Source organism: Geotrypetes seraphini, chromosome 5 (genome assembly GCF_902459505.1).
Source record: "Geotrypetes seraphini chromosome 5, aGeoSer1.1, whole genome shotgun sequence".
In the NCBI taxonomy this organism is placed as follows: Eukaryota; Metazoa; Chordata; class Amphibia; order Gymnophiona; family Dermophiidae; genus Geotrypetes; species Geotrypetes seraphini.
Window position 1 is genome coordinate 192,658,090 of NC_047088.1, and position 26,085 is coordinate 192,684,174.

Consider the following 26,085-nt stretch of genomic DNA (forward strand, 5'->3'; position numbering starts at 1 on the left):
ATAACTTTACATATGCAATGCAATCTAGATCTATCCAGTTTTCATTAATTCATCACTGCTCAGGATGGATCGTGTGCCTGACTGCAGACTTAATATAACACTTTATCTTTCCGTATAATTGATGGGTCTGCCTCGGTGCTGGTTTGTTCACCTCAATCACTGCTCAATGTCCACCATTTTAGTGTTGCTAGCTGTAACCTTTACTATTATAAACAGGCTGACTTGTAGTGCTGCAAACATCTTCTCCTGTCCGTATGGCAAGGCTATTATCACTTTAGCCTGCATAATACTTTAATTCTGCTCACACTAATTTGCAAGTGAGCTGGGTAGTACAACTCTCATTATTATTTTTTTTGCACATTATATGGGTGGAAGAGCATGTCTCAATGCAACTATTCTTAACCTGCTAATACTTTTTTTTTCTTGCTTGCAGCAGTACTGTTCTTTTAGCAAGGACAACAGTACGTTCTGGTGCTACAATTAGCTAGCTTTATTTGGGTCCAAATAATTTATATCAATCCTTTTATAATCAATAATCTGATGATTTCTGCCAATGCATAAGTATGATTGGTTTATAATATATAATGGAGTAGATTTCTCGTGGATGCCTCTTATTCTGGGTGATAAATGTCTGTTGTGATGTGTGGTTCGGCCGCTCTTAATGGTACTTATGAGCTATATGCAATTCCAAGTTAGAGTACTATTGAAGAAATAACCATCTTAGTGGGACTCTTGGAGTAGATTTCTGCCACGTTTTTTATTTTCAACTTTTGTTTCTGTTCATATTTTATGTCCATAGATTATGTACATCACAGCTGCTCATATCTATACAACTATAATATATGGTGCCTACTCACTAGTTCTGTGGTTGTTAGCACAGGTTTTGTATTCTTCTTGGGTTTCCTACTTAATATTCATGACAACATATGAAAAATTCTGCTCCTGCCTGCGGATGTTTGATTTTATATAACTATCCTGTTCTTAAGGGACCTTGTAACAAAAGTGATTTCTTTATCAGAGTGTTCTTAGTATAGACCCTCTTCTTGGTAGGGGTTCTTCTTACTGTAAATCGATGCTATGGGGGAGACTGACTTGGGTTGGATGTTTCTCCCTTTCTCCTCTCTAACCCATAATGTGTTTATCTAAGGGAGTTTTCCCCTGTTTAGCGAATATCAGCATAATTCCAATTTTAACTACTCTCTATTGCATTGCAAGGACACCAGCTACTAGAGTGTTTGAGCTACTAAGAAATTGTTTTCGAACTGGAACTATAAACATAATCATGCATTCAAATGCTCATTAACATCATATAACTGAATATCAAAGACCTTAACAACATCATAAAGTGTAAGAAAATTTTGTACTACTTAAGTTCTACACATCCAGATATTATTTTAATGCAGGAAACCCATCTGAACTCTTCAGAAGCTAACAAAATTCAGCTTCCATGGGCTCACCAACCTTACTTCTCTCCTGCGATAGTTATTAAAAATGGAGTACTTATACTAATTAGAAGCAGGTACGATATTAAAATCCTATCATCATCTCATGACCTCAAAAGTATATAGGTTCCGGTCAATCTATCCGTTAGTTGCTGCACCATATCTATTACTAATATATATGCTCCGACATCCTATTGCCCTGAATTTTTTGAAGAAATTGCAAATCAAGTTGTGAATTCCAAATCTTCCCCTCATATAATTAATTGCTGGTGACTTTAACTTAATATTAAATCCATGTTTGGACAAGATTTCCTCCACTACCTACAGAAAGACCAAGTCTGACCATACTTTCTTAGATATTATGAATTAGAGAATGACACGGGGAAAAATTCTGTCCCCGTCACCGCCCCGTCCCCGGACCACCATCCTCTGCACCGCCCAGTCCCTGCTGTCCCTTTCACCGCCCCATCCCCGTCTCTGCCGTCCCCTTCACCGCCCCATCAACGCACCGCTGTCTCTTTCACCGCCCCGGTCCCGTCCCTGTCTTCAGCATCTTCTCCTCTCCATCCCCCCACCCCCAGCACCCTTCACACGGTCCAGCAGCTCCCTCCCACGGCCAGCCGTGCATTTCTCTCCCTCCCTCCTTTTTCCTTACCTTTTCTTCTTAAAACTGGCGATTTCTATAAGGCTACGAGCTGTATTACAGCCGGAGCCTTGAAGTCGTGTCGGGTTGCCTGCTAGAAGTCTCCTCCGATGCAACCGGAAACAGGAAGTTGCGTCAGAGGAGACTTTTACCAGCAGGCAACGCGACGCGACTTCAAGGCTCCGGCTGTAATACAGCTCGTAGGTTATAGAAATCACCAGTTTTAAGAAGAAAAGGTAAGGGAAAAGGAGGGAGGGCCGGCGGGATGGCCAGCAGGAGAGAGTGGGCTGCCAGTTCGAACGCTCATAGAAACATAGAAATAGATGGCAGATAAGGGCCATGGCCCATCTAGTCTGCCCACCCCAATGACCCTCCCCTACCTTTCTCTGTGAATAGATCCCGCGTGTCTATCCCATTTGGCCTTAAAATCAGGCACGCTGCTGGCCTCAATAACCTGAAGTGGAAGACTATTCCAGTGATCAACCACCCTTTTAGTGAAAAAGAATTTCCTGGTGTCCCCGTGCAGTTTCCCACCCCTGATTTTCCATGGATGCCCCCTTGTTGCCGCGGGACCCTTGAAAAAGAAGATATCTTCTTCCACCTCGTTTCGGCCCGTGAGATACTTGAATGTCTCGATCATGTCACCCCTCTCTCTGCGTTCCTCGAGTAAGTACAGCTGCAACTTATCCAGCCGTTCCTCGTACGGGAGAACCTTGAGTCCCGAGACCATCCGGGTGGCCATTCTCTGGACCGACTCCAGTCTCAGCACATCCTTACGGAATTGCACACAGTATTCCAGGTGGGGCCTCACCATGGATCTATACAATGGCATAATGACTTCAGGCTTACGGCTGACGAAACTCCTGCGTATGCAACCTATGATTTGCCTTGCCTTGGATGAAGCTTGCTCCACTTGATTGGCAGTCTTCATGTTCTCACTGACGATCACCCCTAAGTCTCGTTCTGCTTCAGTTCTTGGTAGGATCTCGCCATTAAGGGTGTAAGTCTTGCATGGATTTTGGCTGCCCAGGTGCATGACTTTGCATTTTTTGGCATTGAAGCTGAGTTGCCAGGACCTAGACCAGCGCTCCAGTAGGAGTAGGTCGTGCATCATGTTGTCGGACATTGAATTTATGTCTGTTGTGCTTTTGCCCACTACATTGCTTAGTTTGGCGTCATCGGCGAATAATGTTATTTTACCTCACAGCCCTTCTGCCAAGTCTCTTATAAAGATGTTGAATAGGATCGGGCCCAGACTGAGCCCTGCGGCACTCCACTGATTACCTCCGTCATTTCGGAGGGGGTGCCGTTCACCACTACCCTCTGAAGCCTACCTCCAAGCCAGTTCCCAACCCATTTCGTCAATGTGTCGCCCAATCCTATAGAACTCATCTTGCTCAGCAACATGCGGTGTGGTACGCTATCGAATGCTTTACTGAAGTCCAGGTAAACGATGTCCAGGGACTCCCCAACATCCAGCTTCCTCGTCACCCATTCAAAGAAGCTGATCAGGTTGGATTGGCAGGATCTCCCCTTAGTAAATCCATGTTGACGGGGATCCCGTAGATTCTCCTCGTTCAGGATCGTATCCAATTGGCGTTTGATTAGAGTTTCCATTAGTTTGCACACTATTGATGTGAGACTCACCGGTCTGTAGTTTGCTGTCTCCATCTTGGAGCCTTTCTTGTGGAGTGGAATGACGTTAGCCGTCTTCCAGTCCAATGGGACGTTACTCGTACTAAGGGAGAGATTGAAGAGCGCGGATAGCGGTTCCGCCAAGACATCACACAACTCCTTGAGCACCCTGGGGTGTAGGTTGTCAGGCCCCATTGCCTTGTTAACCTTAAGCTTTGACAGCTCGCAGTAGACACCGCTGGGTATAAACTCGAAATTACTAAACGGGTCATCTGCGTCAACCCTTTTCTGTAGCTGAGGGCCGAGTTCTGGCGCCTCGCGGGTGAAGACTGAGCAGAAGTATTCATTTAACAATTGGCTTTTTCCGAGTCCGCTTCTACATAGTCTCTGTCTGGTTTCCTAAGACGTACTATCCCGCCTGAGTTCTTATTTCTGTCACTGATATACCTGAAGAAGGATTTATCTCCTTTCTGGATGTTCTTCGCTAGAGACTCCTCCATGCGGAATTTGGCCTCCCTAACTGCTGTTTTGACGGCTTTTGACTTGGCCAGATAGACTTCCCTAGAGTCCTGTTTCCCTGATTGTTTGTAAGAGATGAATGCTTTTTTCTTCTCCTTGATGAGGTCCGAAATCTACGCAGAGAACCACTGTGGCTTATTGTTCCTTCGCCGTTTACTAACTGATTTAACATAGCGGTTTGTTGCTTCATGTATGGTGGCTTTCAAAGTCGACCACATTTCTTCCATGTTATCGGTTTCTGCTTGGCTTTGTAGCGCCTGGTGAACGAAGTCTCCCATTTCTTTGAAGTTTGTGTCCTTGAATTTGAGGACCTTGGTCGGTGTGGTAGATTTAGTGAAACCTTTCCTGAGATTGAACCATACCAAGTTGTGGTCACTGGAGGCCAATGTGTCGCCCACCGAGACCTCTATGACACTTTCTCCATTGGTAAGTATCAGGTCCAGTATTGCCTGATCCTTTGTTGGTTCCAACACCGCGCGTTCACTCCTTGTTCACCGCACCATGCTACCATTCACCACTCCACGGGGCAGTGAATGGCCTCGTCCCCGAACTCGCGGTGACCATTTTTTTTGGTCACCGTTTTGGCGGGTTACCAGCAGCTAAACACGGCTAGCCGCGGGTAACCACCACCGTGTCACTCTCTATTATGAATCAAATGATGCCTGGAGATATTATGATTTAATTGATGCCTAGAGAACAGTCCATCCCAAGGATAAAGAATATACATTCTACTCCCCTCCACATGGCTCCTACTTTCAGATTGATATGTTTCTTGTCAGCAACTCTCTCCAATCCGCCCTTTGTGATTCTGCTATCAAAGAAATATCTGTATCTGATCATGCCGCCATAACGCTTACTTTGGACAATGTTGTCCCCATGTTATCACCTAAAACCTGGAGGTTTAACTCCAACTTGCTAATAGAAGAAAATTTTCGTGAGCATATAGAAAAAGCCATTATTGAATTATTTACATTTAATGTTCCTGAAGATACTAGTTGGAGTGTTACATAGGACTCTTTCAAAGCTTACATTCGAGGGGTGATCATTTCCTTCAGTGCCATGATTAAAAAGAAAAATGCTTTGGAGAACATAATTAAAGCGAAAGAACTAGAACATCAAAACGACATCACCAACACTACTATTGTTCGAGTGTTGCAAAAATTCAGATTCCAATATAACGCCATTCTGAGAAAATCCGCTGCTCATTCTGTATTTGTCCAAGCTAACCACTACTATTCTGATAACAATAAAGCGGGACATCTGCTGGCTTCATACCTAAAACAAAGAAGTGAACAGAAATCTATCTATAGTCTGACTAGATCTGATGACTCTACCACATCCACCTCTGCTGAGATATTAGAAGAATTTAAGCAATTTTATGAAGCTCTATACACAACAGAATCAAAGGTTGGGACTGATCCCTAATCGTTTCTTGATGAGATCAATTTACCCATGGTATCTGAATTAGAACATAGTGGGTTGACCTCTACAATATCAATCATAGAAATAATTGATGTCATCAAAGACATGGTGACAAAAAAGGTATTACCAGTGAATTTTATCAAGCCTTGCAAACAACATTGGGCCCATATCTACAGCATTTCCTCATACAAATGGCTTTGCAAGGGAAAGCAGAGGGGTCATTCACAAAAGCAACGATAGTTGTCATACCTAAGCCAGGTAGAATAGTAATTATAGGCCATTATCCTTAATTGGATGCCAAGATTTATGTTAAATTACTAGCGACTTGACTGCAGAGAGTTCTACCCTCATTGCTTTCTGAAGATCAAACGGGATTCGTGTATGGGCGATATTCTGCCAACAAAAGCCGTACACTATCTAATATTATATCAGTTTGTCAATCTCGATCAGATAAACTTGCCATTTTAGACTTGGATGCCGAAAAGGCTTTTGATCGAGTGGAATGGCCCTTTTTGTTTGCAACCCTCAATAAATTTGGTTTTCTCATGGAATGAATTCAAATGATAAAGGTTCTTTACTATGCTCCGCATACAAGAATTAGCATTAATGGATGCCTCTCCAATACTTTCAATCCTACGAGAGGCACTCGGCAAGGTTGCCCACTCTCTCCGTTATTATTCAATTTGGCGTTAAGAGCCTCTGTTAACAAGTTTAATAGTTCATTTGATTAAATCGCTTAATTGTGATTCTAAGCGATGTACAATTTAAAATACATTCAAAGGGAAACAAACATTACAAACTTTAAATAAAAACATTAAATTAAAATAGTCAAATATATGCATAACAATAGGTAATGAAGGGGAATGAAATACAATTTGTGATAGAAAAGCAGAACAAAAAAGGGAAAACACATGAGGGAAATGAGTAATGAAACAAAAAACACAATCAATAGTCACTGAATAATAGATTAAACATCAAAAGCATCTTTAAAAATAAATGTTTTTGAAATACTTTTAAATTTTTCCAAATCATGCTCATTTCGTATATAAATTGGTAGAGCATTCCAAATCTGTGGAGCAGTTACAGAAAAAATAAACTGCCGTCTTGTGCCAATAATCTTGAGCAAAGGAATAGTCAGTAAGTTTTGTTCGTTGGATCTTAAGGTTCTGCATGGAAAGTACGGGATTAGTAGTTTATATATAAATGCCGGCGTTTTATTGAGAAGAGTTTTAAAAGTGAGCAAGCAAAGTTTATATGTTATTCGATGTGTGATTGGAAGCCAGTGTGCCAGTGTGCCACTTTCCAGCTACTGTCACAAGCGTCTTCGGTCTGTTTTTTCTTATTTGTTCCCACTGAAGTTTGGCATCACCTTTGTGAGTTAACACCATGCCTTTTTGGGCGTTGGAGGCTCTTAAGACTCCCGATGCAGGCACGTCTGCCGAAACCTGTACATGTCGAGTCATTGAGTCGTTGGATGAACTTTTGTATTATTGGATGAATAAAGGCTTTTACACCATCAAATAAGTTGGAGGACACTTTCATTAGTGCACATCATTCTGGTTTGGAAAATTCCATTCTGTCTTTTGCATATTTGTTTCGGGGGTGTTTAGACACCATCATGATGATGATTCTGCCTAAAATAAACTACATCTTGAGTATGTTACCATTTCTGCTTCAACGACACACTTACCATGTTATTGAACGTAACCTTAGTATATTTTTATGGAAGAACAAACAGCCACCCATTGCATTACACAAATTGAAAAACATTTCAACTTCCCTGATTTTCTTCATTACCACCAAGCTTTCCTCATGAGACAAGGTTCGCTATGGCTAGCAGATGATTTAGCACACAATCCCCCTACTTGGCTGAAATTAGAGAGAGGTTTACATGGTTACTCTCACCTTGCTTTTGCTTTATCCATTCCTCTACATCAGAAAGATAAAAAACAAACTATCTTTTTGTCCACGCTTACAGTGTTAAAAGCATATGACAATCTTATGAAAATCAAATGGCATGAAACATGCAAGATCTTGCTGTGGCACAATGATCACATTAAGATACAGGATAGATTAATCTATTGGGAAATATGGCAACAATGCGGAATCTGGACTGTCTATGATCTGCTCAAGAATTCTAGATGGAAACCTTTTGATGAGCTACAGGCTTGCTATAACTTGCCACAACACCAACACTACCACTGGTTGCAATTGAGACACTGCTTAACCGCTGCTTTCCCTGAACTGATGCAGTTAAAAGACATCCCAGATTTGATATCTCAGATTCTACAAATCAATAATAAATGGGGGGCTGTATTGCTCTGGTACTCCCTCATGAGAAAATCTGCAACTACCTCTCTAACAAGCATGATGTGTGCCTGGCATGGTGATTTGGATATCAACCTAGAGATAGAGGTTTGGCAAGAAGTGTGGCTTACTATGTTTAGATCTTCTCGTTCCACTAGTGTTCTTCAATCTAGATTCTTTTTGTTGCATAGAACGCATTGGACTCCAATTAAAGTAGCAAAATTTTCAAATGGTCTTACCCCTGTGTGTTGGTCATGTAATTCTCAAGATGGGTCATTAACTGATATGATTTACCACTGCAATCATCTGCAAGTTTACTGGAGTAGAGTTTGGGAAACAATCTCTTCTATCTTGTGCACACATTAAATTTGCACATTATCATACTAGGCCATCAGGGCCTCTTGCACACTTTGTCTCACAATACGAAACTACTCAACATTCTGTTATTTTTAGCTTTGAAAAAAATCCTTCACTGATGTAAAGACCTTTCCAAGGCTGAATATACCACTTGGTGAAACACGGTGTACCTTACAGCTAAATATGAAAGCGTTATAGCAGAAAAGCACAAGTCCATGAGCTCAAATCTCAAAACTTGGAGTCCAGTTAATTCCTTCTGTACCATTGAGTGATGACATTCAGTTGAGTTCTAATGATATTGTCTACAACAATCCCAGTATTTACATCTTCTGGCTCAGTTCTTGATATAGTTATTCAACCTCTAGCCCTCTCTCAGTGCTCTAGATGTTATACTGATACTTAAGCTGATATTTTGCCCTATGGATAGGCATGTGCTGGCTTGTTGTATTTTATAGTTATTCATCCACTGTCCATTCACTCATTCCAGTGCAACTTGTTTGTACCATGCCTTGTTACCATATTTTCTCTTCTCTGTATTTATATGTTAAAATCAATAAAACTTTTTGAACTAAAAAAAAAAATCTTGAGACTGCCCCTACTGCACTTGTGTGAGTGCCTTCCCACCTGACATCAGCTCATGGGACCTTCAGTTCAGTAACAAAGCTAAGAAGCCAACTAGGAGAGATAGGAGGGTTGTGAGAATATCTGCCTGCTGCCCTCAGAATAACACCTGCTACAGGTGAGTAACCATGCTTTATCTGAGGACAAACAGGGAGCATATTCTCACATGTAGGGCCCCTAGCTGCCAGGATCATGCCTCTGAGAAAATGGTTGGAGAGAAGTTGACTTCTAAATGGAAAATAAATTTTGTGAACTTATTGGCTATACTATCTCATTTGGAATGATTCTCCAAACAATAGTGGGATGTGAAGGTGTAAACTGAGGACCAGGTGTCTGTCTTACAGATATCCTTAATGGGAGTGGAATGTAGCTGAGATACTGAAGTCACCATTGCTTGAACTTTATGTGCAGTAGCATGGCCTTGAAGCATCAGCCCAGCCCGAGCATAGCAAAAAGAGATACAGTCTGATAGCCATATGGAGATGGTTTTATTTGTGGCAGGAGTTCCAAATCTGTTTGAATTGAAAGGCAGGAACAATTGAGTGAAAGATCTTTGAAGTTTGGTCCAATCCAAGTAATAAGCTAATGCACGTTTACAGTCCAATGTGTGAAGTGCTGCTTCACCATGGTGAAGAAAGACTGGGAGAACTATGGACTGGTTTAGATGAAACTCTGAGATGACCTTCGGGAGGAACTTGGGATGAGTGCAAAGAACCACCTTACCATGGTAGAATGTTGTGCAAGGTGGATCTGAAACAAGTGCTTGAAGTTCACTGGCTCAAAGTGCAAATGTGAGAGATATGAGGAATACAACTTTCTAAGCGAGATGCTTGAGGGATGAAGTCGAGAGTGGTTCAAATGGAGGCTTCATCAGAGTGGAAAGTACAACATTAAGGTCCCAAGTCACTGGAGGAGGCTTGATGCGAGGTCTGGTGCTGCAAATCTAGAAATCAAAAAATGTACAGACAATGTTTTTTTTGTCCAGTTGAGTATGGAAAGCACTAATACTGTAGCACCAAGATGAATTCTGACTGAAGTAATCTTTAGTCTAGAGTCAGAGAGGTGTAGAAGATAATCTAGGACCAATGGAAGAGGACAGGTCTTTGGATCCAATGTGTTGCTATTACACCAGATTTTGAAACGAGTCCATCTGAAGTGAAAGCAGCACTGTGTGGAAGCCTTTCTAAAGGCTTCAATGATGACTGATATTGGAGCAGATATTGCAAAGGCATTCAGTGGCTGGGAGAGATAAACCATGCTGTGAGACTAATGAACATAGATTGGGATGGAGGAGAGTCTTCGTTCTATGTCAGCAAGGTTGGAAAGATTTGATGTGTGATGGGTTCCCTAAATCTGAGCTGTAGTAGGAGAGTGAACCATGAGGTGCTATGAGAATCATAGTGGCTTGTTCTTGGCAAAGTTAGAGTTTTCCCGAGTAGAGGAATTACAGGGAAAGCATAAAGGAACTTGTTTCGTCACTCGAGCAGAAAGGCATCCAACTTGAGATAATTGGAAATGTAGTCTGGAACATAAAATTTGAAGTTTGTGATTGTAGGAGGAAACAACTTCTGGGGTGCTCCAATTAGCAAATATCTGATGTAAGTTGTTGAAGTTGAGTGACAACTTATGCAGCTGTAGAAGTCCTATCAACTTGTCTGCTAAGATATTTTGCTTTACTGCTAGATAAACTGCTTTCAGGAAAATGTTGCGAGGAATTGCCCGGGACCAGATTTGGATCACTTCTTGACAGAGCAGGTGAGACCCTGTACATGATTAACACACTACAAAGTGGGTGACCTTTAAAGCACATATCCCCTTATAGAATTACTTTCAAGAAGGGTAATTTCAAAAAAGCATTTTCAAGTGTATGTGAGTGTACATGCACAAAATGCCTCATAAAATTACCCCACAAGTAAAAGTATGTGTGATAATCAGAATGTGTGTACTTGTTTAGGACTTGGGTGATGAATGTTCTGGAGCAAGTTTTAGGCAGAATGTGAGTGGAGTTATCATTTACATGTAAACACTACAAAATATGTGTTCACACATATTTTACAAACAAACATTTATGCCTGGACCCATTGTTTATTCCACCCACAAATGGCTCTGCTAGTAAGGCATTTTAGAAACAGGAAGTCACATTAGAAGGGGCAGGACTGGCAGAGACATTGGCAGCACAACCTAGACAGCAATTTCACTCCTTTATACCACTTTTTTTCCATGCACTTTTTTCTATGCACTGCTAAACTGGAGAGGCGGAGGGGCACTGTTAGACGAGGGATGCAAGACCAGAGAGAATCCATCCATAAAAGTTTTCCCAGGGCCACACAGGTGGCTAAATCGGCCCTAATTATATCATTTACACCCTTAAGTTTTATTATTTTGGACTGCTGAACAAAACGGATTTATTTTCAGAGGAGCTTAAGAAGGAGAAAAAAAGTAAGTGTGAAAAAGACATCCACTTACCAAACTGGCCATCCAGGTGTATATAGAGTGCAAACACACTAAATGCAATGGTTGTATGAGCTGGGAAAACTATTGCTTTGTCCTGACCCTTATAATTGTGGTCCTCAATAATATGAAACTAGGATTTAAAGAACACAAATAATGGATCAATCACCTTCATCTGTCATCTTAAATTCATACAGCACACAAGTATATATTATGTCTGAAGTACCCAGAAATAAATAAGGTCTACAATACATTATTAATGATTTCCCTTTAGTAATCTCATCAAAAAATATTTTGCTTCACCAGACTCAAAGAACTACTACAACAGTAGGATTGACTGAGGGAAAGGGATCTGGGACTTATCTTACACCTTTTTCAGTTGTAGTTCAAAATAGGTTTACATTCAGGCAGCAGCATGGACAGATGTGCCAATTTGGATGGGCCTGACACCAAAGTGGGTGAGTAGGTACACACTATTCCTTCCTCCCACCTGTGACCCCAACTTCATTACATACCTGAAATGTCAGGAATCCTCAAGCCCACTAGCTGGTAATCCTGCTCCAGCAGCCCAAAATGCTAATGTACTCACTGCAGCCAGTGGCACTCTCTATGGTCTGTAGTAGAGAATGACAGGGGCAAAAAAATCTGTCCCTGTCACTGGACCACCGTCCCCTTCACCGCCCCATCCCCGCCGTCCCCGCCATCCCCTTCACCGCCCCGTCCCCGTCCTCGCAGCATCCACCCTTCCCTCTCGCCACCTCACTGCCCTTCGACACCCCTCACGCAGTCCGTTCATCTCCCTCTTTCCCCCTTATCCGTCTTCTTCTTCCCACTCTCTCTTCCCCATTTCCCAGCATCTTCTCACTACTCTCTCCTTCCCATTTCCCAGCGTCTTCTCCCCACTCTCTGTTCCCCATTTCCAGCGTCTTCACCCTACTCTCTTTTCACCATTTCCCAGCATCTTCTCCCCACTGTTTCTTTCCCATTTCCCAGCGTCTTCTCCCCTCTCTTTCTTCCCCAGTTCTCTTCAGGTCGCTTCAGCATCTTCTCCTCTCCATCCCCCTACTCCCAGCACCCTTCACGTGGTCCTGCATCTCCCTCCCTCCCTTTCCCTTGCCTTCTCTTTGTGGCGATATCGCATTGTATTGCAGCCGGAGCCTTGAAGTCGCGTCACATTGGCTGCTGGAAAAGTCTCCTCCAATGCAACTGGAAACAGGAAGTTGCATCAGAGGAGACTTTCCCAGCACCACATGTGACGCGATTTCAAGGCTCCGGCTGCAATACAACGTGAAATCGCCACAAAGAGAAGTCAAGGGACAGCGAGAGAGGGAGATGCACGGCCGGCGGGAGAGAGGAGGCTGACGGACCGCATGCTCGTTCATCGCATGTGCTCACTCCTTTTACTGCGGAGACAAGACCAACACCACTCCATGGGGCGGTGAATGGCCTTGTCCCCATACTCGCAGTGACCTTTTGTTTTTTTGTCACCGTTTCAGCAGGTTACCCGCAGCTAGTTGTGGGTAACAACCACCGTGTCATTCTCTAGTCTGTAGCCAAACCAAAATCTGAGCATGCATGGGAGGGGCATTAGCCAGTGCAGCAGCAGTAGCTCATAGATTGCTAGTGGCTGCTACTAGTATGGAAGCATTCTGGGCTGCCGGAACAGAACCTCTTCAGTGGGTGAATTTGGGGATTTCTGCCAGCTATAACAAGGGTGCCACAATTTTGGGTGGGTACACATAGCTATGCCACTGTATTCGGGTACAACAGTATTTTCCTTTCTTTGAAGGACTTACAATTTAGGCAATAGAAGGTTAAATGACTCATCCAAGATTGTGTAGATCTGTAGTGAGATTTGAACCAAGCTTCCCTAGATCTCAGCCCACTATTGTTATCACTGGGTGCATTAATTCACAAAAGGCCAAGGTATAAATCTATGTGGTTTATGCATAGCATTTCAAGGCAAGATATCACTTTCTGACTCAGCAGATGGTCAGTAGCATCTCTACACAAATATTCTGGCAACAGGGGGACAAGCAAATTATGAAAGGGGGCAAGCTAAAGTGGCATTTCCACACATCACGCCTATCACCACATCACAGCCTCCTTCATCAAAAAAGTTCCCAGGACCTTCTATGCACAAAGAAGTCTTCCCCCACCTCTACCCACTGCCAGTTTCAGCCACCCAGAAACAGAACCATCATAATTAACAGCATTATTCAACATATTCTTCTATGTGGGAATGAAGTTTAGATTCTCTACAGCAATGGTCCCCAACCCTGTCCTGGAGGACCACCATCCAGTCAGGTTTTCAGGATAGCCCTAATGAATATGTATGGAGCAGATTTGCATGCCTGCCACCTCCATTATATGCAAATCTCTCTCATGCATATTAATTAGGGCTGTCCCAAAAACCCAACTGGCTGGTGGTCCTCCAGGTCAGGGTTGGAGACCGTTGCTCTACAGGGTTGGGAAGAATTTCAGTATAAACATTGAACTTTCACTTCTGTAACATATATCCTATAATCCCCAATAATAGAGCTATTTCCATTATAGCACACTGTACAAAATATTCAAATTGTGATGCCACTCCAGGAACAACACATTCTCCTTCCACTGCCAAATACTTTGTGAAAAAACATAAAAAACTCTACAAAAAGACAAACCAATAGTGTGAATATAAATCTGGAGCTAAGGTCCATAGGTAAGTTGAGGGTTGTTCTATAGAATAGAAATTATTAGAAAAATATAAAGAAAATGTTTTTCTCTTTAGCTCAACAAAGAAGAGCTTGTGAATCAAAGTCAAGGTGATGACTTGAATAAGAATAGATGATAGATATGACAGGAATAATTTGTTTGTATTGTATCTCTGGCTCCTGGTAACTAGATTCTTGGATAAAAAGATCTGCTTACTACTACTGTATATACTCAACTATAAACCAGGATTTTTGGGCCCAAAAATGGGGGTCCTGGTTTATATTGGAGTCAACAATACACCGCTTCCAAAATTATTGCAAGCCGCCACCACCAGGCTCTGTACCCTGCCCTAACCTCATACCTCTACTGCCGATCAATGGTGGAGGTGCAGCGGGCAGGAGCGAACTTTCTGAGTTTCTACCCTGCTGATAACTGGCTTCCGCAAGTTTCTTCGGCCGCTGAGTGATTTGCAGCTGCTGCTCGATGCTGAGCAGCTTCCTTACTGACTCCTGCAGATTCTACAGTGGCATAAGGTGCCATAAAGCACCTGCGGAGGTGTAATTCCAGTGCCGAATATTAGCACCTTGAAACAGTAAAAAAGCATCATTTAAATCAGTGGTTCCCAACCCTGTCCTGGAGGACCACCAGGCCAATTGGGTTTTCAGGCTAGCCCTAATGAAGATACATAGAGCAGATTTGTATGCCTGTCACTTCCATTATATGCAAATCTCTCTCATGCATATTCATTAGGGCTAGCCTGAAAACCCAATTGGCCTGGTGGTCCTCCAAGACAGGGTTGGGAACCACTGATTTAAATGGCATTTTTCACTGAGCTTCAGCACCTACCGGTGTCGTTTAAAGAATCCAGGCCTTACTTTTCTTTATAGAACAGGTTTAAACTAGGCAACAAACTAGCACCTATAATATCCATGTGTTCTGTAAATTGGACAAAGTGGAGGGTGTCAAGATGTCTTCAATATTTCTACCTCTTTCATATGCTAGTGTTCTCTGTTTTTTGGGGGGAGGGGGTGAAGCAGAAGCATTTAAGACCTTGTATAATGTGTCTATTTTTAAAGAATATCTTATTTATATCTTTCAGAGATATATGAACTTGAGGGGATAAACTCATTTATCTAATTTAGGAGAATGTAGTGCAGGTACATCCTCAGCACCCTGAGGTTGTGGGTTCAAACCCCTCACTACTCCCTGTGAGCCTGACAAGTTACTTAACCCTCTACTGCCCCAGGTACATTAGATAGATTGTGAGCCCACCAGAACAAATAGGGAAAATGCTTCAAGTGCCTGTATGCACTAAACAAGAGTAGTTCTCCGCATACATCCTGTTATGAAATCTTGTATAGGCAGATCTATTACTAGGCCTGGAGCTTACTCACCCTGCAGGCTGAAGTGACTTCCACCCAAAACAGTGCCTTAAAAGGTCAAATACTTCAAATAGCAGGTGTCAAGCAGCTCAAAATGAGCTTTCTGCAGCTGGGTTAGGACAATGTTGAGATTCCTTGACACTGTAGAGGGGATTGATGGGAAGTTTAAGTAGCAGCAAGCCTCTCATTGAAGAGAACAAATAAAGTCTGAGAAGAGATGAGCCTGCCTTTCACACAGTGAATGTCAGACTCAGAAAGACATTCAAGTAGTTTTTGAGTAGGATAGGATGGCAAACTTCCTTCACTTGAAATTATACTCTCTTAGTGGAATCTTTTCTGGAAGCAAGCAGGACTTGGAGACATCCTCACTCAGTTAGAGAGAATCAACTTCTAACCTCTCAACATCTAAGCCATGATGTTTACGGATTGAAGGTTGGGATGCTGAATGGATCCCTTGTTCTGAGTGGCGAGAGTCAGAAAATACTCCAGTCTTCACTTCTGGTTGACTAGGGAGCCAAATCTGCCTTGGTTAAATTTGAGTTCTGCATGCTGTGCAAATTGCATCCAATTCATAGCTATTTTAGTGACTCTTTCATGCAGGTTTTACTTCGTGATTTTCTATTCTAAAAATTGGATTACAGTACTGTAACATGCAAGTGTTCCCAATTGTCAGTTTTGTTTATTATATTTATATCCCACATTATCCAATGTTCTTATCAGGTTACAAGAGAACATTCACAATAAAAATTGCAAAAACATACATCATAAATGTTTCATAAAAACAACTTAAAAACAAAAAATAATTTTGACACAAGACAAATATTTAATCTTCAGGATTACCAAAAGCATCAAGTCCTGTATTAATTCTTTAAGAGGGAATATCATAGGCACACAAACAATGGAGTTTTAAGCTCTTTCTAAAATGAGTGAAAGCTAAACATAGCATGCGTCTCTGCTGACAGTTCCCTAACTTAGGGCCCACTACTTTAAAAAGGGATTTTCTATACCCTTACAGTCTAATCAGACAGAAGGAAGGCACCTCTAACAACATATTATTTGTAGATCATAGAGCCCTAGATGGTTGATACAGTTTGAAAATGGAGGTTACAGTGGAAGAGATCAACCCCTTAAGTGCTTTTAAAACTAAACATAAAATTTTAAAAATAATTATTTCTACAGGTAATCAGTATAGTGAAATAAAAACAAGAGTTATATAAGCAAATTTAGCAGTACCAGTTAAAATCTAGCAGTCACATTTTGAGCGGTTTGAAGAACTCTTAGATAATTCTTGGGTAAACCCAACAACAAACTATTGCAATAATCAACACAACAAAATATTAGTGAATGAACCACAATTCGAAAATTAACAAAAGTTAGTGCATCTCACATACATCTGATAATCTTCAAGCTATGAAAAATCAAAGAAATCATTTTTGATACCTGGCATTTTATGATCAAACCTGTATCCAACATAACACCACGCATTTTATCCAAAACATTCAAAACCACTCCCATCAATAATTATCAGCTGGAACATATTCGAACATAACAGTTAAAGAGAATCATTCTTCAGGCAGGGAAACATGTGAACCTCCAGCCTATATAATAATGCTGCAACTACTGCGAGACACCTTTGGGGGTGGATGCATGGCCAAACAACACTAGTAGTAGTGTTTCCCTGAATTTGATTATAGGCATCCTTCAGGTCTAGAGAATATAGCCAATTGTTTTCCTTAATCATGGGAAGTAGGGTGCCCAGGGAAACCATGCTGAACTTCTGCTTTAATACATACGAGATTGTTCAGGGCCCTTGGGGATCAGAAGTACTAGCAATTAAAATCCCCTCCTTTTTTTCCCTGATGGCAAATGATTAATCACTCTGACCTGAAAAAAGGAAGAGAGGTCCTTCAAAAGTAATTCCCAGTCTTGGGAGCTTAATCTGGATGCTCTCTGGGCCAGATGCTGAAAAGCTTACTGATCTTGTAACGTTCTGTATTCACTTGTTTTACCTGGTTTTGCACATATGTTATTGTGTGTGTAATGCTCAAAGGGCTTTGGTATTGCTTTTACCATTCACAAAAGCAGCGGTCAAAAACTGGAAGCAAATGTTTTAAAACAAGCTCATGAGTAGTAAAATAAGCATTTAGTACAATGCACAGAAGGGAGTGACTACTTGAAACGCTTTAAATTTTCCTTGAGAGGGGGTGCCTTGGTAAATTATTGAACACTTGCAGACATCATAAAGATAAGTTTCCGTTTATATTGATTCATGATTTACACGGTGGAAACTTTCTTTTATTAGGATATGTGGCTTAAACGATTTCATACAACATTTTTGAATTCTCAATTTTATCTTTGCACACAGCACTTTAAAAAAAAAAAAAAAAAAAGATTAAAAAGCAGGGTGGTAACAAGTGATGTTTGTGAGAAGACCCTGCAGTGTGCTCTAGGGTGCACAAGAACTGTGGACATACACATAAGAACATAAGATTTACTGCTGCTGGGTCAGACCAGTGGACAATCGTGCCCAGCAGTCCGCTCACGCGGCGGTCCTTAGGTCAAAGACCAGTGCCCTATTTGAGTCTAGCCTTATTGCGTATGTTCTGTTCCAGTAGGAACTTATCCAACCTTGTCTTGAATCCCTGAAGGCTGCTTTCCCCTATAACAGCCTCTGGACAGAGCGTTCCAGATTTCTACCACTCTCTGGGTGAAGAAGAATTTCCTTACGTTTATACAGAATCTTTTTCCTTCTAACTATAGCGAGTGCCCTCTCGTTCTCTTCATGGATAGGAGGATCCCATAGACTGATAAACCACCTGCTAGTGAGTAATTGATAAGCATTATGAAAGTATAATTTGTTATATGCAGTGTTCTGTGTGCAAATTAGAGACTCAGGAGCAGGTCTTTTGTAGTAGCATACTTTGTTTTGATCCCTCTGAAACTTTTGTTGGGCTATATATATTTTTGGATTGCCATACACAAAATACAACAATCAAAAGAGATAATCAGCAAGAATGGTCCATAAATGTACACCTTTATGGCAGGGTCCAAAGAGCAGTTGTTGCCATTTTTCAAGCCTGGGTATGCACAGAAATTCAATGCTTCCATGAGACCATTTTATGCATACACTGAATACTGGGTGCAATGTGACCAGCCAGGTTTGCTCATAGGTGGGTAAAAAGTACATGAAACAAGGCACATGACGCAAAAGGTTCAAAAAAAATTATTTTTATTAATTATCAATATTGATTCTCAAAAGATTATTTACGTCATCTGGGAGATCTTTACAGATGCCAAACGCAGGTGCTTCTGGCAAAAATCTCAACCCCTTAATTGTCATTCACCAATATATACCTTACATGACCAGCATGACATCATTACTTGTCAGCCAATCAACTGACAGAGGCTGTCCTTAAGTTTAAACAAAGAACTTCCTTTTGACATGAAATAAAAGTTTCAGAAATCATATTTTTGTTTACATTCATTTCTGAATATACATAAACCCATTATTACATATCCAATATTCTTTTTGTCATTCTCAAAAACTTAAATCAAACCATTTATCTATTTCAAGAGTGCCTGCATTTGTTTTCAGCAACTGCTGAAAAGTGCCGAAAAGTTCATGTCCCTGTCAGCACAATGAGAAGAAGGAGGGGCTATTCCCCCCTGCTCTGAGCTCTGCAAAGACTGGTACAGTGTCTCTGATTCTAACTTAACCATTTCCAGATGTTGCCTCAGGATTTCTCCTTAGAGTTTCTTCAGGTTTACAATATATAAAATATGTTTTTCAAAACCCACTCTCATGTTTAGTATACCTTCACACATCATTCATACATCATTTATTCAGGGCCGCATTCACACAACACGGTATATTGCAATCATACTTAATACAAGAAAGCTTTCTCTCTTATACCCATTTTGGGATATGTAATCTAATATGTTCCACCTAACCAGCTCAAGCACATCTGGTATTAATTAGACCATGAGGCTCAAAGCGGTAAAAACTGAACAAAGAAACGCAGAGAGAACCGAGATGGAGTAAAGCCAAGAAGAAGCTACTTACAGAAAGACAGAAAACCAAAATGGAGTCATTTATATCTCTATGTATGTATTATGTATATCTATACCTGATTTCCTCTATGATCTGGCTTATGATAGCAAAATACATAAAGAGAATATTATTATGCTTTACCTTAAAATTAATCTGTAGTGTGTTTTTCTGGCCTTGGCTACATTCATATTCAGATTTTTATTCACCAACTTTTCGTACACTTCTTTTGGGCGTGGCCTTAACTAACACATATGTTTGTATCTAACTAGAGTTACCCAGAACCATACGAAAAGCAGGCATTTTTGTAGAAAAAACTCCACAAACACATCTCACACTATCCATTCCATAGCGCTCCCTACAGACCACGAGTGCCACTACTGCTCAAATGCGATTCAAAAAAGCTATGAAAGATAGTCAATAGGGATAATTTCTTCTAGTATCTCTACTTCCAAAGCAAATGAAGTTTGGTGACATGTAACATATATAATCTGTATTTATACATAGACCTTCCAAACAATTGGACAAAAATTTCATGTGCTTGGCAATCTGTGCTCATAAAATCCTAAGCAATGGAATAATAGAAGGTTCTGTAGTCAGTTAATCACTAGTCATTGAGTCAAAATATTTACCCTCATTCCTTGTCCACGCATACCAGCATGTACAGATAATGAACACTGTCGTGTTGTCCGAATACTCTCCATGACCACACAGAGAACTTCTTTTCCACTTTCTTTTGATTGACGAATTAAGCAGTGATCTAAGTCAATTTTTCTAGAATGGACAATAAAGGTCTGTGTTATAATTAATCCAATGTCAGATCTTAGTGTAGAGTACTAAGAAGTTCTACTTTATACTTTTCTCTAATGTCATACAACAGTTAAATAATGAGAAAACTGATGCAAAGTAAGTGCTATATGGACAATAGCACAGCAAAGTTGACAGAATGTTTAGGGTTTGTTTTTTTGGGGGGGTTTTGCACAATTGTCAGGTTGATGGCCTCCTATATGTAGAGACAACACAAATTCAGCCTTTAAGCAGTGCTGGAACTTCTAGTGCTCTACTAGAAGAAAACAGTTCTGACCTTTCACTAACTCCCTACAGCTTCCAGAACAGGGACTGTGCCTTCCCTACCTGATTGATAGGGTGATAGGGCTGCCATAAATACTCAGCCCAGGGGAAGGTCATCGTCACTGTTTACAGATTCCCGGACAGAGCATCAGTATGCAAAGGGACTAGGGATATGGGCATGGAGGATGAAGTTCTGATCTGGGTTCAAAGGATTTCTTTCATTGTGGTCCTATGTAGTGAACTTTGGGGGCACAACATCTGCATGGTTACCGAATTGCGGTGTTCCCCAGGGTTTCCCACTTTCTCCTAGCCTCTTTAATATTTACATGACTATGTTAAAATTTTATAAACTAAGCCCTATTGAATCGCTATTTACTTATGCAGATGATATTTTTATTTTGCTTGAAATTGACCCTAATTTGATTAATCTTCAGCCAACATAAATTCTTGCTTATCCAAATTACAGTCATGGTCATCTCTGGTTCAAATGAAATTAAATACAACAAAAGCAAAATTAGTTTGGTTTAGTCCAGAAATCGCAAACCTTCCTAGTTCAATTACCCTTAATCCTGGGATATTCTGCCAATTGAGTCTTCATCTAGAGCACAGGTGTCAAACTCAAGGCCTGCGGGCCAAATCCGGCATGCCTGGTCATTTTATGCGGCCCGTAGTCCAATGTCCCCAGTGTTACCTTGTAGCTGGCTCCCTCCTCCTCACAGCCATAATGTGCACGGAGCCGCATGCAGCGGCTCTTCGTGCGCCCCACACCTCATCCAGAAGCATTCCCTTTGACATTGCGATGTCAGAGAGAAGGCTTCCAGTTCAGGTGCAGGATGCCCGAGGAGCCGCTGCATGCGGCTCCGTGCACACTACGGCTGTGAGGAGGAGGGAGCCGGCCACAAGGTAACACCAGGGGCACATAAAACAGCCAGGTTGGAGCCAGCCAGAAAGTTAGACACCCGCTGGAGGGAGGCACAGCATAGAGGGAGGGAGACAACAAAGGTAGGGGGAATGATTTTATTTTCAAGTTAGTGTTTGAATTGTGTCAATTTTGAGCATTTTAATCTGCTGTCTATCTTTTGCACTGCTCAGGAAGAAATACATTTGTTTCTTTTTCTCTGGGGGTTGTACTGCATGCAGAATCTTGAATCTTAGGGTGTTTTAAAAAATATATTAGTACTTTTAGTTTTTGGTCATAAGAACATAAGCAATGCCTCTGCTGGGTCAGACCTGAGGTCCATCGTGCCCAGCAGTCCGCTTACGCGGCAGCCCAACAGGTCCAGGACCTGTGCAGTAATCCTCTATCTATACCCCTCTATCCCCTTTTTCCAGCAGGAAAATGTCCAATCCTTTCTTGAACCCCAATACCGTACTCTGCCCTATTACGCTCTCTGGAAGCGCATTCCAGGTGTCCACCACAAGTTGGGTAAAGAAGAACTTCCTAGCATTCGTTTTGAATCTGTCCCCTTTCAACTTTTCTGAATGCCCTCTTGTTCTTTTATTATTTGAAAGTTTGTAGAATCTGTCCCTCTCTACTCTCTCTATGCCCTTCATGATCTTGTAAGTCTCTATCATATCCCCTCTAAGTCTCCTCTTCTCCAGGGAAAAGAGACCCAGTTTCTCCAATCTCTCGGCGTATGAAAGGTTTTCCATCCCCTTTATCGCTCTCCTCTGAACCCTCTCGAGTATTTGCAGAGGGGTTATCTGTGTTCTGGTAGGAATGAATGTTGAGAAGCATACAGTGTGTTTTCTGGTTAACCATTACCATTATGTGTTAATAAGATTATATTGTGTTTGTGTGTATATATATGAAAAATGAATGGAAAAAATGGTGTTATAATTAGTATTATTATGGGGGCGGTGTCTGGGGCGAAGATTGGGTGGGGTCTGGCCCGCAACTTAGCCTGTGTTTTGGATTTCGGGCCCCTTAATGTGATTTAGAGTGTTGAGAATCTTTTTAGATTCCTCCCTCTCTTTCCATTGTCAGGCAAACTATCTGATTAAGAACTGCTTTTTCAGTTTGCATACACTGAAAAGTGTCCATCACCTGTTTTATCAACATCATTTTCCAATTTTGGTCGAATCCATCATTTTGGCACTGGACTATTATAACTCCATTTATGTGGGTTTGAGCAAAGGAAGTGAAAAAAAAAAAAAAAAAGACTCCAGTTAATTCAAAATATTGCCACAAGATTGACCTTTGGTAAAACAAAATATGGCCATGTGTCACCTCTGTTAAGGAGTTTACATTGGCTTCCTTTTCGATTGAGAGTTCAATGCCTGCATAGTTTTAAAAATTTTACATGGTATCTTTGATTCATTGGTCCCTCTAACTTTAAATTCTTTGAGCTTTTCAAGTTGCAGAACTATCCATGTATTTAAACTTTCTTTCCCCACTATAAAAGGTTCCCGATCTATCAGTAAAATTATTTATTCCTTTCCCTAGCAATTTGGTCTCTATCTGGCTGTTAGCCTTAGCTGGTCAGCCGATGAACATCGACTTGGCTGGCTAAGTGCATGCTGCTGACCTTTGCCCCGGATATTCAGTGCCAATGACCCTGACATTGAATATTCAGGATCACTGCCAACCATGGGAAGCAGGGTTCAATATCAGGCCCCATGAATATTCAGCAATGCTCTCCAGATAGGCAGTGACCTGAATATACACACTGCTGGTGAGTACATGGTTAGTGGCAATATTTAGCCACTATCCATATAGAAAGTGGTTTAATTTAGGACAGCCTTAAGAACATAAGAATAGCCTTACTGGGTCAGACCAATGGTCCATCAAGCCCAGTAGACTGTTCTGTCCTAGCTATATGGATGGGGTAGAATATCCCACAATTTGAATGGTTTGGTAGATGTGCTTGCCCATTCTGGCACTCTCTGCCAGGATGTTTAGAGCACATTTTCAACAGCACTATCTGCTTAGTGCTGCTGAAAATTCATGGATAGGGGTTTATCTATATAGTGCCAGCCACAATGGGGTCCTTTTACAAAGCAGTTTTATCGCACGCACCGGATTAGCGCACGCTATAGCGCGCGCTAGAAATCTACCGCCTGCTCAAAAGGAGGCGGTAGCGGCTAGCGCATGCAGCAATCTAGTATGTGCTATTCCGTGCGTTAAGGCCCTAGCTTTATAAAAGGAGCCCTATATGTTTAAGTCCTTTTGAATATTGCCTGGATGTTTTTAGATACTATATAACCCTAGTCCACATATATACCTACAAAGTGTTGTTTTGGGCAACAATGAAACTTACCTAGAAATCAATTCTTTTAATAATGTTGGTACTTCAACTTCATGTTTGGTTACAATACCAAATGAAGCTTTAACTGCAACATTATCAGATCCAGAAATATTAACTCCAACATCATTTATGATATGGTTTCCCCGTCTACCATTTAATGAAACATCTGACTTGTCTTCATAATTTAGAAGCTGGTAGGATGACACACCTGTAACCAAAGATAATCATTACTATATTTAAAAGATAATATTCAGGGCTCCTTTTACTAAGCCACGTTAAGGCATTAACGCGCGGGATAGCATGAGCTAAATTGCTCCACGCGCTAGACGCTAATGCCAGCATTGAGCTGGCGTTAGTTCTATCCGCATAGTGCGGGTTTAGCACATGCTAAAATGCTGCGCGCACTAAAAACGCTAATGCAGCTTAGTAAAAGGAGCCCTCAGTCTTCTTAGTCTAGGATGATATTGGAACTATCTACATAATTCGAAATATGTTTTAGCACTGCATAGTTTTCAATTAGCCTTCATACTAACAGGTTAGTGATGAAAGACAATTACTTGTAGAGATGAGAATAAATTAGTTGCTTCAGTTCAGTTTTACCGGTAGCTCTCATTTTCTCAAGACAATCAACAGGAAATCAAAACATAAGAATAGGATTGGCTGTGCTTGACCCTGATGTTTTAAAGCAAAGCTATCTGTTAAATCTTAAGCAGATTTAATAGAACCACCATTTCTAAACAAGAAGACTGTTGGGAAGCCCTGTATCTTAATTTTAATTTTATCAGGCATTTACGCCGTCACCTTTTTTACTAAGCCACAATAGAGGTTTCTACCATAGCCTGGAGCGTTAAATACTCCAATGCTGTTTTGATGCTCATAGAATTCCTATGAGCACTGGAGCAGCATTGGAACATTTAGCGCTCTAGGCCACAGTACTTCTACCGCGGCTTAGTAAAAGGGGGTTAGATTCTACTTAGCCCTTTTGAATTAAAGGCATATTACAACACAAAATAAACAATCATTTTAAATCCTGCAAATTAAATCAAAATATAAAGCCAAGTTCAATATAATATTAAACTATTATATCATTAAAACATTCCAGCATACAATAAAAATTCAAAACAAGGAGAAAAAGAATGTATGAAACCCCTCAAAATAAGAATCAAAACAGAGCTTAACGCAATTGACACAGAAATAAAATAAGCAGTTAAAAATACAGAATTAAAGTAACAATTAATTAGCTGATCCTCCGTTGTCAAAGAGGTAAGTCTTCAGTTTCCAAATGAAAATAATATAGTATCCTGCTTCCAACAGTGACCACTTCAGGAATATTGGAAGGATTCCTAAAAGTTTTCCAAATATCTTATACAGTGGAACCTTGGTTTACAAGCATAATTCGTTCCAGAAGCATGCTCGTAAACCAAATTACTCGTATATCAAAGCGAGTTTCCCCATAGAAAGTAAGGGAAACTCGCTTGATTCGTTCCCACCCCCGAGGCCAGTGGCACTGCTCTACACCCCCCCCCCCCCGAGAACCAGCATTACTCCCCCCCCGCTCACGAAGGCCCCCCCCATGTGATCCGCCATCCCCCCGCGATCCAGAATCCCCCCCACCATGATCCGACATCCTCCCTGTACCCATCACCCACCCGAACACATCACTTACCCCCCCATCTGTCACCCGGCACCGGCACCAACGCACAGGACATTCCGATGCCGGTACCGGAAGATCTAGGCCCAGCAAAAAGGACGACAGATCTTCTGGCACCGGCACCAGCATGTCCTGTGCATTGGTGCCGGTGCCGGGTGCCAGATGGGGGGTAAGTGATATGTTCGGGTGGGTGATGGGTACGGGGAGGATGTCGGATCGCGGCGGGGGGCGACGCGAGTGGGGGGTGCCGGATCGCGGGGGATGCACTCGTACATCGAGGCAAGCTCGGTTTCCGAGGCACTGATTTTGCGAATGTAAACCGAGGTACCACTGTACTTATAAAAGGATATCCAAGCCTTAAATATTTCCAATTAAATATCACTCTATGCTAGCTATAAAACAATTCACATTTTCTTCCAATGTGCAAGGCCCTCAGGACTCCAGCACTGCTGCAACTGTCACTCCTGATGTGGAGGGTGCATTGCCTAAACTGCCCCTCCTAGCGTTTCAGTCCCCAGACCTGCCTCAGGGGATTCATAACCTCACACGCCTAAAACACAAACAGTATACATATCACCCCAGTGCTGAAAC

General features: G+C 41.5%; 2 protein-coding genes across 3 annotated transcripts in view; one reads left to right on the forward strand and one right to left on the reverse strand.

Moving 5' to 3' along the window:
* Nucleotides 1–26,085, reverse strand: part of PJVK (pejvakin) — a 64,141-nt gene that overhangs the window by 16,444 nt on the left and 21,612 nt on the right. For both annotated transcript variants that reach the window (XM_033945645.1, XM_033945644.1), the window contains 3 exons: nt 23,856–24,051; nt 20,157–20,298; nt 11,413–11,530 (listed from right to left, as the gene is read on the reverse strand). In XM_033945645.1, the coding sequence (XP_033801536.1) occupies nt 11,413–11,530; nt 20,157–20,298; nt 23,856–24,051 (456 nt within the window). The remainder of the gene's footprint in view (nt 1–11,412; nt 11,531–20,156; nt 20,299–23,855; nt 24,052–26,085) is intronic.
* Nucleotides 1–26,085, forward strand: part of PRKRA (protein activator of interferon induced protein kinase EIF2AK2) — a 77,902-nt gene that overhangs the window by 277 nt on the left and 51,540 nt on the right. The window lies entirely within an intron of this gene.